This window comes from Mugil cephalus, chromosome 8 (genome assembly GCF_022458985.1).
Source record: "Mugil cephalus isolate CIBA_MC_2020 chromosome 8, CIBA_Mcephalus_1.1, whole genome shotgun sequence".
NCBI lineage: Eukaryota > Metazoa > Chordata > Actinopteri > Mugiliformes > Mugilidae > Mugil > Mugil cephalus.
In genome coordinates this window covers 4,079,231-4,093,064 of record NC_061777.1, presented here as the reverse complement: position 1 = coordinate 4,093,064, position 13,834 = coordinate 4,079,231, and the positions used below count along the sequence as shown (strand labels likewise).

Below are 13,834 nucleotides of genomic sequence, written 5' to 3'. Positions count from 1 at the left end.
CCTTTGTTTTAGTACAGGTACGTTATGAATTGTTCTTTTACAAACGTTTTATGAACAACCTGAAGATTTTAAAGAATAATAAGCTGTTGTGTTATCTCTGCTGTCTTCCAGACTGGACCCTCTGGTGGGCCAGTTTTGGCCGGTGGGACGTATATTTGCCACCTTTGGTTTAAATTCTAGAAACGTTGCCTCTCATTAATGGTTAGGGTGCAGTGAGCGCTTCTTATCTTGATCGGTAATGGTGTTTATGATTGCATTTCCTGATACAGCAGGTACTATCTAAACTGGTGGTTTTGGACATGAGAGCATCACAATTTGTTAATGTAGAAAATGATTTTTAGGATTTTAAATGTCCCGTTTTGGAGATGACTGGTTTTTAGTCCATGCCGAGAGCCTCTCCATGTTGCTTATGGTTCAGTGCAGCTAGTGACGGACTATTTTTACTTCATAATTCTGCCTTACGATGAGGTGACAGCCTCATAACATGTGATCTATCTTTTACTGCTCCAACAGGACAACTTACATTTAGTATTAGCATAGTGCCAATGCCTAATTTTAAAATATATAAATAAAATGATGCTAAGCATTCAGTTCCAATTTTGGGAATCATACAGTCCCATCTGTACTGTGGAATTAAGGGCTGTGTGACTTCAGACGAAAGTCAAGTCGACACCAGCTACTCTCTGATGACATCTATAATAAAAACGATGTAGAAAGTAAAGCTTTGCAACAGTGAAATTTATAGTCTTGACCTGAATACATATGGTGACAACAGGCAGCTCATGTGCTACATACTGTGAGCTGCAGACATGTATAACCTGTATAAAAACAGGCTGCAACACAGCACCTTCAATAGCATTTCATACTGCTACACAGTGTGTTGTTAGATGGGATAGTGTAGCAGGTATTTCTTCTCCATGTACTGCATCTAAAGGTCTAATGACTTTATCAAATAGTTGATGTGCAGCCTCCTTCTCTATTTTACCACAGGAGGGTTTGGTTAATCTGCTAGCGTTAGCGGGTGTTTGTTCAGATGCATTACTTTTCAGGACTGACGTCACGGTATTATAGGCTTCATCTTTAGTGAAGTATTTCGCTGCTAGTTTGTTATTATAGTCAACATGATGCTTAAAGTGTGAGGTTGACAAACCAACTAGTCCACTAGTCTGTGCAACCTCTGACCTGTGACACATGTGAGTGATAATCATGTATAATATGGCTTTTATTCAGAAATGTTTGTGCAATATGTGCAGCCATGACATTCTTTCTCCGTGTTGTCTCCTTAAACGTGTGTTTCTATGTGTTCATGCACGTGATGTTAACTTTACTTATCAGCCATGCAGACATACGGCACATCTAGGGGTGTTTTTAATGGGAAGTTTGCCTTCACGTGTTTGTAGAAGTGTGGGCTTGAGCATAGACCAGAAGAGTTTTTTTTGAAGGAAAAGAGAGTGGGAGGGTGGCTGTGATCTCCGTGCAGTTGCCAGGGACTCGATCTAGTAAGTGTTTAGCCATTTGGTACATTAACTACTTCATTACAGAGCTCCCTCGCCATGCAGAGACTCACAGGCAGCCTTAATCCTCTGACCTGGAAGTGGAGCTTGGCAGTGTGGTTACCCCTTAAATAATGAATGAATGTGATTGAGTCCAAACGATATCGTGTAATTCGGCCAGGGAAATCCCTGGAAGAGCAGCAGCGTTAATGTGAGGTCAAAACATTCCCCTCATTTGATACCACTCAGCATTCAGCAGAGCTGCTTTGTTCTCACTCATCATCATCATCGTCATCGTCGTCTACTCCCAAGTTGCTACCGGCGCCTGTTGCCCTAGGAGATGGTTACCCTGACGACACCGCCATCATCATCACCACCACCACCACCACCAGGAAGACTGTCGATGATTGGTCGTGACAGAGGTGTCACTTCCTGTGCCGGGGAAGCTTATGAGTGAGAGGAGTGCTGCTGCTGGTGGGCTCTGGCTTTGACTTTACATCAAGTGACAGTTCCTAACTTCCTGTCTGACTCTGCTCGTGGCAGAAGCCGAGTTTGGATAATGAGGAGAAATGTTTACCCTCTAACTTCTATGCACAACCCCCCCCCCCCACCCCCCCCCCCCCCCCCCCCATTTCTGAGTGTATTCGGTGTCTGTGTTTTGCACGACGGCGATCGCCTTCTTCTATTGAGTCGAGTGCGAAAGAACAGAATGACCCGTTTTACATCTTGCGGGGTTATCTCGGTCTTTTCTGTCGGGTGTGCCAGCGCTCTCTCCGGGGGCGCCTAGACTAGTGTTTATCCATGTCGCGGCACATTTTATGCATATTGTATGAGCTGGCTGTTTTCCCTTTCTCTCGTGTTTGTCCCCTTTCATTTTACAAATTTATGTGATTCAGTGAGTATTTCCATCATTTGGGGACAGTCAGTTTGGGGATTTTGCATGCGGAGCAGAGCAGAGCAGAGCAGAGCGGTACAGAAATAAAGAAATGTCATGTACTGGAAAAAAGCCTGGCTCTGGCTATGCTAAGGTTTTAAAAAAAGTCAGAGTTTGCTTTTGAGTTACGCCGTCTCTCGCCGTAGGCTCTGTGTACTTGTTTTGTCTGTGTGTGTTTATGCGTACTTGTGTTACTCATGTTGTGAGGACATAAATCTGTTTTGTGAGGACTCCATTTTTGGGACAAATAAAAAACAAGTCATTACATTGTAGATTAAGGTTAACGAGGGAAGCGGTAGCTATAGCTGAAGCAGTGTTAATGTGAAAGTGTGTGTGTGTGTGTGCTTTTGTGCAGCTATCTTTCTGAGGACCAGTGTGAGCTTTAACACCATCAGACAGAGGACGTTTGTCTAAGTGAGGACATTTTTGCCTTTAGACTTGGTTTTGGGGTAATGGTTAAGGTTAGGGGTAGGGAATGCATTATGTTAATGAATGTCACCATACAAACTTGTGTATGTGTGTATTTGTGCGCATGTAGGAAACAAATCTCCAAATTACAGTTTTCAGTTCGTCCACCCACTCTGTTGCTTTGGAGGATTCTTCCCCCTCTCCTCTACCGAACCTTAACAAGCACTTTCTCTTCATCCAACATTCATGACACTCTTTCTCTTCTCTCAGTTTTGCACACTTGGTCCATTTTCTATCTAAGTTTATGTCAAATTCTGCCCTCTCTCCCCTCTCTCTCACACTCCCCTTTTCCTGCCTCTGTACTTTCTCTCCTTTATTCCATCTTTCTCCATCTTCCTCCTCCTCCAGGAACCTCAGACAACTGTCATCCATAATCCAGTGGACGGGACGAAGGTACACGCCACTCCCCAGTCCTGACCCACTCTTTATCCTCTTTTTTGTCATTCACCTCCTCTTCCTTATCTTCTCCTGTGCCTCTGATCTGCATCTATTGCATATGTGTGTCTGCGTGTGCTGCAGGATATTAAACTCCTCAGATAGTGTCATCGTGTTACGCAGGGAACAGGGATTGGCTGTGGTAGAAAATGCTTCTTATCTGTTTAACCACAGCACAGGGATGCTCATAAATCAGTGGATGAGTCCGTTATTGAGCTGAGCAACAGCTGTTGCTCCAACGTTTTGCTTTGTGTGGCGCTCAGTCCAGTAAAGAGCTGTCTAATCACTGTCGGTGATCTTTGGTCATTTATTTTTTTTACCCTTTCACGTGGCTTCTACTAAAAGTAGTTGGTTTGTGTGGATGTGTATGTGTTGTACCTGCTTGACTTTGCAGTGAGATCCCTTTCTCTAATATACAGTAGGCATGACCAAGCATTTTGTTATGCCCCCGTTGGTTTTTTTTTTGCTGACCTGCACAGTTGAGGAGGAACAGTAACACAACCACATTCACCTTTGCATTCAATTTTGGGACAGTCCTCTGAGAGAAGAGCATGGCTTTGAATTCTCAGTGCCAGATAGAGGCTATACGGTGTCTTTCGGTACAGTTTGTACTGGTTTAAAGTAGCACACTTGATCTCTCGAGTGCTTGCTCACTTCTGTCCGTCAGGGGCAGTTAAGAGTGTTAAACCTTGTGAGCTCATAATAATGTCTGTACAGGAAACATGTGTGGACATTGTTGAATGTTAGAGTTAGCAAATGAAGAGTCAGTGAAATGTCCTTAGACAGTATAAAGATGGATGATGGAACGTGAGGCCAAAGCAAGTAGAGCTCCCCCTGGAGACTGACTACAGTATTGGTCATAAGCTCCACCTCCTCCATGTTAGTGGATGTGACTAACACCGAACTGACTAAACACTAAAATACTCATCAAAAAAAACAAACAAAAAAACATGGTATTTTATGTAGTTAATGTACTTAATGAAATAGTTAATGAAGTTCCGTTTGAGTTAGTTAATTGATGCAGGATGTGACACGATGATGAATAGCTGTTGCCATGCCAACCATTCCGCGAAGCTGTCCCGCGGGACCATCAGAGTTGAAGTCATTACAGTGCATAATCACAACAAAACATTTCCATGTGACAGGTAGAGGTAGAGCAGAGTGAAGTATTAATTAAGATTTACAGTTCTTTATTGTTACACGATTCTTTATTGTAGTGAGCATGCAGCGAAAATTCAGCTGCACCATTTCTCGAAAAAATATATACGTAGAAAAGTGTATTAAAAAAATGTAATATATTAAAAGCAGATATGTGAAAGTCCATACCTATTCGCACACACATGCTCTCATACGGACACATATCAACTGTTCATTAACGGTGAAACAAACACATATGATTGTTGAAAAAAAAACATCTGTGGCTTCAGATCAGGAGCTTTCACTAGTAATGATTTTCTTTTTCCGGTTGCTAGTGGAAACACAGCATCAGGGCAAAATTAAAACAAACCTTAGGTATAATCCCACCTTTGATCGTGTTTCTGATGTACGAGGATGCTGGGTGCACTTCTCTCGGGTTTCCCTTTCACGCCTTCTTCCTCACATCAGGTCAGCAGCTGCTCTTTTAAAAGCCCACGAAAACCACTTTCCGCGCTCGGTGCTTGTGTTGCTGTTCGAGCATGTGTGCGCTCCTAATGAGGTCGAAGCAGAGGCTCTAAACTCTCCGCGACGTGCAGGGGAATTTAGGCCCATTTAATCTGCTAATTGGAAATCAGACGCACCTCCTCTGGCGAAAGCCCCCAAAGAGAAACAGGACAGACAGACAGGTAGATGATATGTGGCTGCTTAGGTAGTTTAAACATATGCTCGAGAGCACTTTTGAAGAATGTATTTGTCCACCTGGTGTGACAGATTCACTATAAAAGGGAAAAAAAAAGGTAAATATAGGTTGATTGTTGAGAAGTTTGGTTTGGTGGCATGTTCTTAACTTTATATTTGGTTTAAGGTTTGTGGCTAACACATTAGCAGCGCTGATAACACCTGGATTATGTCTTAATCTTGACGACCGCTCATGAATTTAAATCCACATTAACTGGTCTGGTATTTGGCGTTTTTGTTTGATTTTTTTATTGTTTTAATTTTTTTATCTGTTTTGGTTTTGTGAAGACATGGAATGCGCCTCCTGCCGGCTTGTCTTCAGCCTCTGTAAACCTCTGCCCTCTTCTGTGACGTGCGTCTTCATGTTCATGTGTATTCAGCATAAATGTGTGTGTGTGTGTGTGTGTGTGGAACCCTGTTAACACTCGAACCCCCGACTGACTGCGTGTCTCTGTTCTCCAGGAGTCGTCGGACAGCAGCAACACCACCGTGGAGGACGAGGATGTGAAAGGTACGGCTGCAGAAATTAAATGTCTTGGCGAGGTTTCAAACTTTGAACCTTGAAATCGTACTGTTTTACTGCTAAGTGCTAAGTTAAGTGATTTTTGTGCAGCAATCAGGGAACATGACGGTCGGGCCGACAGCAGAGTAAATCAGCCTGATTGCCTCTCAGTTGGGCTCGTGAACATATTTAATGTTGGGTTTGACAAGTTCGACTGTTGCACTTCAGTTTCACGTGGGGAACTGCATCAAGGAAGTCTCCTTGCGGAGACATAATTGCACTTGAAGGACATTTTTAAAAGCTTAGAAATGGCAGTTAATGGTACTGATGATCCAGAGAGCCTTTTCTTTTTTGTTAGATTGTACGTAATGTTCAAAAACTCTGACTTTGTTGTTTTAAGTTGAGAAAAGTAATCAAAGAAGTTTATTATTTTTTTTAAATAAACAAAAATGCCCAACAGAATTACCAGCAGCTCATGCTAACATGCTAAATGTACATGGACTGATCTCTGCATACACTCCACATGTGGTATGGATGATGCAGAGTAGCCACCGGGCAGTCAGGCGGATGATAGCTAACCTGTTACTGACCCCTCATGGAGCCCAGCTGTATTGCTTTTCCTTATTTTTTTGAAATACTGAAGATATGTTTAATATTGTTCTTGTGTGAGTCAGCGAGGAGGCTGTGAAATGAAATGTAAGAATCCTTGTAAAGTGGTTGCAGTTTAGCTTTCTGAAAAGTGCACACACACCCAACCACCCTCCTGAAACACCACCACGTGGGATGTCAGTTTGCAGAGGAGAGCATTTGCGTCGTGCGTTACCTGTGGCTGGAATTGTGAAACAACTGTCGGCGTTCAGGGCGTTTGTGTGTCGAGCGTTTTCTTGCCCGCTTCGCGTAGAGCTGGATTCATGGGTTTGAATACGAATGCACGCGGGTTCAGCCTCAGCTCATCTCAAAGGGCCCCGTTCATCACGAGTCATCACGCGAGAGAAAATTTAACCAGTGTAAGAAAGTGTTCTTAAGCTATCAAGTAAGATGAGCTCGGCCTAGTGTGTGTCCTAAACACTGAAACGATGGAGTTCAACAAACGTGTTTTATTTGCATACGTGAAAATGGAAATTAGAAAGAATTAAGTGCACCTCACAAAATAATTTCTCTTCTCATGTGCTCTGATAGTTGATTGACATAATCACATTTCCAGTAAATCCGTCAGCATCAACGATTGTTATTGTTGTGTACACCGATCAGCCACAACATTATGACCACTAACAGGAGAAGTAAATAACATCGACCGTCTTGTGATAATTCAGTGTTCTGCTGGGAAACTTTAGCATTAATTCATGTGGATGTTACTTGGATATATAGCACCCACCTAGACCAGACCAGACACCCCCCACCCCATAGCCAATGACACTCCTTGATGGCAGTAGGATGCAGCATGACACACACACACAAACGCTTTAGGAACAACTAAAAAAAACAAAAAAAAATACAAAGAACAGCACAAGGTGTTGACCTGGCCTCCAAATTCACTAGATCCCAAACTGATCAAGTATCTGTGGGATGATTTACAGAGGCCCCTCCCCTCAAAATCCTTCATAGAACCCAGGCCCTACTGTACTTTCCCTGTATACACGCTGGAAGGGATCTTCCCCCTTTCCATGTCCAAAATTGGAGCCCCAGCACCGCCACCCCACCCCCCCACAGGCGGGACCGGAGAGGACACCTTGGGATGGGAGTCAGGGCTAAATGGGGGGGGGGGCGGTGGCGGTGGTGGTGGGGGGTTCGTCTATATTTAACCGTGGTGACAGGAAACAGAGACAAGAGTGACCAGGGTGGTGTAAAAGAGACGCCGCTCTGCTAGCGCCACCTTCGGATAGCGTTAGTGTCGCAGCCGCTTTAACACTTAAGACACCGACGATCGCCCAGGGCGGAGAAAACTACAAGAGCCAGGTGAGTGTGGGGGGAGGACAGAGGACAGGGAGAGGACAGGGAGAGGAAGAGGGGAGGGTGGGAGGGGAGGAGGCCGTGTTTGCGTTTGTCTGGAATCGTTCGCGTCGGCCTTTGTTGAGTCTCGACAGCTGGTTTGTAACCCAACACCTGCGCTGACTTTCTGAGCATCTGACCACATCTCTACTCTTTACACTAACTGTACATAGAAGAGAGGAGCGTACTGGGGGGGCCGCTGCTTGTTGTTGTTGTTGTTGGTCATTAATCAGCTGTTTTGATGTCTTTTTTAGTTAACCAGTCAGGATTTACAGGACTATTTGGCGTTCCTTTCCTTGGATTTCTTCTTGATTGTGATTTATTTCTGGAGCTTCCCCCGTCATTTCAGAGAGTACCTTCGGTGGTATTTCCCCCCTCTTTTCTCCCACGCTGGTTTTGTGCATCTATTGTTTCTCTACTTTACTTTCCAGCTATTTCTCAATGAGTTGTCCGTATGCCAGCTAATTAAGCAGACAAACAGTCAGGGCTGCAGTTTTAAATCCTGCCAAAGTGAAGTCATTAACTGGGATAACGAGGAAATTCTTTCTTTTCATTTTTTCAAACTTAAGGAAACGGTTCTCATCTTTTTCCATTTACCCACCTACCCCCCTCCACCCCTGCCCCGCCACGTCACCTCACACCTCCTCCTCCCCCATCATCCCTCATTGTGTGTGTGTTTTTTTTTTGTTTGTCATCTCTCTTTGTATCCTTTGTATGCTTGATCATATTCTGTGTGTGTGTGTTTGCGCGTCATCAGGGAAGAGCTTAGACAACAGCTCACTTAAGGCGCAGTCCAGCACGAGCTCCCAGCCCGATAGCTCTCAGGGCCCCTCAGCTGCTGTGCACTGTAAGTCAGCATGGCCCCCGCCAAACTGCAGCCTGTTAACGTACACAACATGTAATTGCTCCACTAGCAGGTCACTTTAGCCTAATCCCCCCCTTTGTGTGTGTTCCATTTCGAGGCATGTTTTCGAAGCGTACGTCTGCTGCTACTTAGCGCCACTAAATTCTTGAATCTTAGTTTATAAATAGTGGAAAAAAGAGCATTTTCAATCCTTTGTTGTGCTGTCTGTTCCTCTACCATCCCACAGTCTTCACACGCCACTTGTGTCCAGAATAACTCTTTATCTCCCTCTAATGGATGAAAGCATGAAAATGGTCTTTTATGTCCCCCCTTCCCGCCATTATCTTCTCCTTGGAGATAATGAGACATCCAGTGAATGAGACGTCATGTGTGCACATGCTTGATTTATTTATTTATATATATTTACATATTTCGCATTTACCTGTCTGTGCTGTCGTCAGCTTCCCATTAAAGTCTCCATGTTCCTCCCTTTACCTGAACTCAGCTGCTGCAAAGTTTGCTGACCTGCTGGGCTCAGTGCGTAGGGGCTCAGGGCCCATATTTGACGGAGAAGGGAGATCCAGCACTCCGCCTCCCGCCGCTCTCTCCGCCCCCTCCCCTCCGCACACCCCTGTTGTCCCCATGCAGAGTAAGTAAAAAATAATAACCGGAAACACGGGCAGGGGGTCGACCTCTGTTGTAAAAATCCAGAGGTTAAAAGTGTCACACAGGATATTCTCTCTTATTCTCTTCACCAAATAGTAGGAGGAAGGTCCCACAGATAGGGCATGGAGACATCCAACCTGCAGCTCCTTTGTTGTGACTAGTTGAACTCCAACGAGACAGTCTCTAACAAACCTGTCTCCATTCTAGGACAGGAAGTGAATGCACCAGTCGCTTCTGTACTTGCTGTAGTTCATGTATCGGCTCCTTGCTGCAAGTGAAACTTTGAAATGAGACTCCAGTAATTCTTGTTAGAAGAATTTCTGTAACAACCACATTAACGTGACTCTGCTTATCTGTTTCCTCTGTTCTTGTGCCAGGAGGATGCATGAAAAGATGGGACTTATTCAGTCTCCCGTGTGTCATTTTTGAGAAAGGAGAACATTTATTTAAGCTTTTGACACGTTAAATTAGTTTTTGTTTTTTTAAGTTCTTATGAGTAGAGAAATGCAGAATTAATGCAATAAATAAATGCAAAAACGCTTGTCCTTTTAAAATAATTTTTTTCAATTATTAAAAATGTGCATAAATTCAATTCTAAATGCATATTTTAATTTGTTGATGTAAATAAAATGAATACGATCATTTGAAAAGTAATATATAATCACCCGGGCTTAAAGCTGTACGTCCAACGCAGCTTAAATTGAAACCTTTGATAATTATTGACACGTATATTGACACTATAGCTCAGTTTATAATTATAGTCACCACAAATGTACACAGCCCTGAAAGGATTTCCTTATTTCTTCATCCTCTTATTCTCCTTTTGTTTCTCATCCTTATTATTTCTAATCTGTTCTTGTCCATCCCCCCTCCATGCATCTTACCCGGACGGTACTCTCAGTGTCCCGGCTCACAGACCTGGTAAGCAGCGTTCGCAGGGTGCCGGTGGCGGCCCCCGCGCCCGAAGTCGATGCTGCGCCGGTGCCGAGCCCCAGGCCGGCCCATCCACCCGCACATGCCACCTCCCCACCTCCCCCTCTGCCCCCCTCCAGCCCTTCCCTGTCCTCGTCCCAGAGTGAGTACAGAGCCTGGGCCTCCACGGACGGTGCGCTTGGCGTCCGGTCAGAAGGCGGATGACTTTTCAGGATTTAAGCGTGTTGCTGTGTGGTGATGAATGGATCTAACAGAGTTCTGCTTCGGCTAAAACAAAAAAAGATACTGGGTCAAACTGGTGCTTTTGGCTGATTAACCTCCCTCTGTTGCATTGCTAACTGCAGTGGGATTCCTGCATAGATAGATCACAGAGGAGAAAGACGTTCACGGACCTCGGCCTCCCGTACACAACTGTGTACATAAGTGCTGTTGCTTGTGGTGGTAAAATAGATGCCTGGTGTGGGCTCATGTTACGGCCGGTGTGCGGTGTGTGATCTCATGGCTGACCCAGAGGAGAGATAACCGATGAGAAGGAATTGTGGTGATGCTGCTGATCTTTGGTCAAAATGGTGGCGGCGGCTGCTGCTGCTGCTGTTGCTGTGACTCGCACCCACTAACCAACCAAGAAGGCAGCGATGCTCTGTTCAGTGTAGATGTGTATGCTAAACAAAGTTACTGTGGCCTCCACGGCTGTGACCACGTCCTCCTCTTCTTTGGAAGTTTATGCGCTCTCAGAGGTCTCCATCCACGGAGTTCATCCAGAGCTGTTAGATCCATGTAGCACTGTGTGCCTTCCAATAAACTTACACGATTGCTGTGATGTGACAGTCTAAGAGCGGCGTGTTTGACAGGTGTTTGGATCACGCGATGAGCCCGATCTCTGCTTGCCTGGACTCAACCTGCTGTTTTTACACTTTGCATATGGTTGTTTCACAAACCCACAGTTCACTAGCACGTTGAGCCATAACTCGTGTGTGTGTGTGAGGAAAACTAACTGCTGTTTATCAGCGCAGCTCCTCCTCTGATTAATCTCTGTTACAAACTGCTGTCCCCTGCAGCACGCAAACAGGAAATTATCAAGATCACCGAACAGCTGATAGAGGCGATCAACAACGGAGACTTCGAGGCATACGCGTGAGTCTTCGTGACCAAATGCTTCTGTTCTAAAAATCAACGTCTTGCATGCATCTTTAACATGTCCTGCCCTTTTCGTCCTCAGTAAGATCTGCGACCCTGGACTGACCTCGTTCGAGCCGGAGGCGCTGGGCAACCTGGTGGAGGGAATGGATTTCCACAGATTCTACTTTGAGAACCGTAAGACTCATAGATACAGGTTTAATTCCTGCTTTTGTTTCTCATATATATATATTTTTTATCACACTTTGAAAAAAGACAGATTAGTTCACCCTCATTCAGAACTCCATTGGCAGAATTGCTGATTTTAGACATAAATACATGTACAGCTGATATTTTTCACTATGAGATGAACCACTGTCTTGTAACATGAATATTTATCTTTTTCCTTATTCCTCAGTGAATTCTTTCACATAGAGCACCAGCAGTTTGACCGTCATTGTGTTTCCATCCTTGTTTCCAGTCTTGGCTAAGAACAGCAAGCCCATCCACACCACCATACTGAACCCCCACGTCCACCTGATCGGCGAGGACGCAGCCTGCATCGCTTACATCCGCCTGACTCAGTTTGTCGACGGCCAGGGGCGGCCGCGGTCCAGCCAGTCGGAGGAGACCCGCGTCTGGCATCGCAGAGACAGCAAGTGGCAGAACATCCACTTCCACTGCTCGGGCGCACCAGCCGCCCCGCTCCAGTGAGGTACGGACCCACGTACAGAGGACCGATTCAGCGTTACTCGAAGACGTTAAACACTAAACCAGAAAGTCAGTAAATATGAAAGAAGCTGAGGCACGTAACGGACTGAAGTGAGTCCAATGTTGCATAAAGCGGCTGGTGTAGTCCCTGAGTTGGCAGGTGCAAAATAAGATATAAAAGAAGTCAATAAATAACAGAAGGTGTTGCACTCCAAGCTCATTAACCCGATGCTGTAGCCACCTACGTCATATACAGAATAGAACATCTTTATTGGCATTGTAACATGTGCAGTGTGATTCAGTCCAGTCCATTCCGCGCAAACGTGAAACATAATAAAACATAATAAACGACGAGAAAATATAAAATATATGCTAAGACAACGGCGTGGTAGTTAGCACTGATGAATCACAGCAAGAAGTTCAAATCCGTCGGCCTTAAGTCTCTCTGGGTTCACCAGCTTCCTCCCAGATGCACAAGCGTTATTGTTGCACAATCCCCTCTAGGAATAAAAACTGATTTTGCTTCAGCAGCATTTAACACTTTAATAGCTGTCAGGTAGAAACAATTTTTCAGTCCTTTAGATCCGATTTTTATCGTCCTGAAACTTCTGCCTGATTACAGCATCAATCCAAGAATCCAGGAAGTAAAGTTAAAAGTAGCAGATTTACACTCTCACTTATTCCTAAAATCTGATTATCCTCAGTAATGTGGCAGCTTTTGAACCTCAGCCCAGTGAAGAAACAAATGTTGCACGCAAACCAAAATGTGCCTCTTTTGCATGTTAAATATTTCTTCATTTCCGGACTCGGAAATGTGTTTTTGAAAAGTGAGGACTTTCTCTCTCTCTCGTGAAAAACTTGATCAAATTGAGTTCAAAAACTAAAATTCATGAAAATGTGGTAAAAGGATCGCCGCTGTGTCAAAGCTGGTTTTGCGTTGGCCTTGTAATACGGGCTCTAGAGTGAGTGGGACTTTGTAGCTTTGAGTTATTCTGCACGAGAACATTACATTGAGTCTCTGAAGCCAGAGCCAGGAACTGTTAACATAACTATCATCGCTGAATTAGTATAAAGCAAAACAGCTGTCCTTGTCTAATACTAATAAAATTCTCTCACTAGCATCTCTAAAGCCCACTGATTAAATTAGATCATATCTGCTGGAAGTTGCATACCACCACTCAGATTTTTAATGAATGGTCGTACAGCATGTACTCGGGTCTAATTGCATTTCCCGTGACTTCTTCACTAAAAAGTCAACGTGTGTTATCAACTTATGTTTATAATGTGGAGCTGCAGATGTTCAATTTCCTAAAGATTAAGCAGCAGTCTTTTCAGATGTCAACTGGTGAGGATTTAGCTTTCTGCAGGTTATATTAATAGTAATCTTTCCTGAGGTATGTCCCCAAACACACCCAGTGTATGAATGCAAATATTCTGGTGGGGGGGTCTGGTCTGGTCTGGTCTAGGTGGGTGCTACATGTCTAAGTAACATCCATATGAATGAATTCCAGGTCCACAAGTTTCCCAGCAGAACACTGAATTGTCACAACATGGTTTAAATGTTATTTACTTCTCCTATCAGTGGTCATAATGTTGTGGCTGATCTGTGTAGGCTTAATCACCATTGTTCATTCATTCTGAAATAGATAGCGGCTTAATGGTTAATTGAAAATAATCTGTTTAAGAGGTGCAGCACTGATAAAGATACAGTGCTCCACTTTTTTCTCCAACTTTTTGCATCATTTTATCCCGTAGATCAAACAATAGTAGTTTTTGTTGGTTCAACATTGAGTCTTACTCACAAAAGTAAGGTTTTCAACTCAGTTTTGTAAGATGGAGCACCGTATTTTCATCAGTGCATCAGTGCA

At 44.1% G+C, this 13,834-nt stretch overlaps 1 protein-coding gene across 35 annotated transcripts in view; it reads left to right on the top strand.

The window, feature by feature from the left end:
* The window catches only part of camk2b1 (calcium/calmodulin-dependent protein kinase (CaM kinase) II beta 1), a 75,018-nt gene that overhangs the window by 56,319 nt on the left and 4,865 nt on the right, over positions 1 to 13,834 (top strand). For 12 of the 35 annotated variants that reach the window (XM_047591046.1, XM_047591040.1, XM_047591038.1 and 9 more), the window contains 8 exons: positions 3,244 to 3,288; positions 5,668 to 5,716; positions 8,454 to 8,543; positions 9,046 to 9,189; positions 10,108 to 10,281; positions 11,198 to 11,273; positions 11,359 to 11,453; positions 11,737 to 11,970. In XM_047591046.1, the coding sequence (XP_047447002.1) occupies positions 3,244 to 3,288; positions 5,668 to 5,716; positions 8,454 to 8,543; positions 9,046 to 9,189; positions 10,108 to 10,281; positions 11,198 to 11,273; positions 11,359 to 11,453; positions 11,737 to 11,969 (906 nt within the window). In that variant the 3' untranslated portion in view covers position 11,970. The remainder of the gene's footprint in view (positions 1 to 3,243; positions 3,289 to 5,667; positions 5,717 to 8,453; positions 8,544 to 9,045; positions 9,190 to 10,107; positions 10,282 to 11,197; positions 11,274 to 11,358; positions 11,454 to 11,736; positions 11,971 to 13,834) is intronic. The other 23 variants (XM_047591069.1, XM_047591073.1, XM_047591068.1 and 20 more) reach the window with 6 other exon arrangements.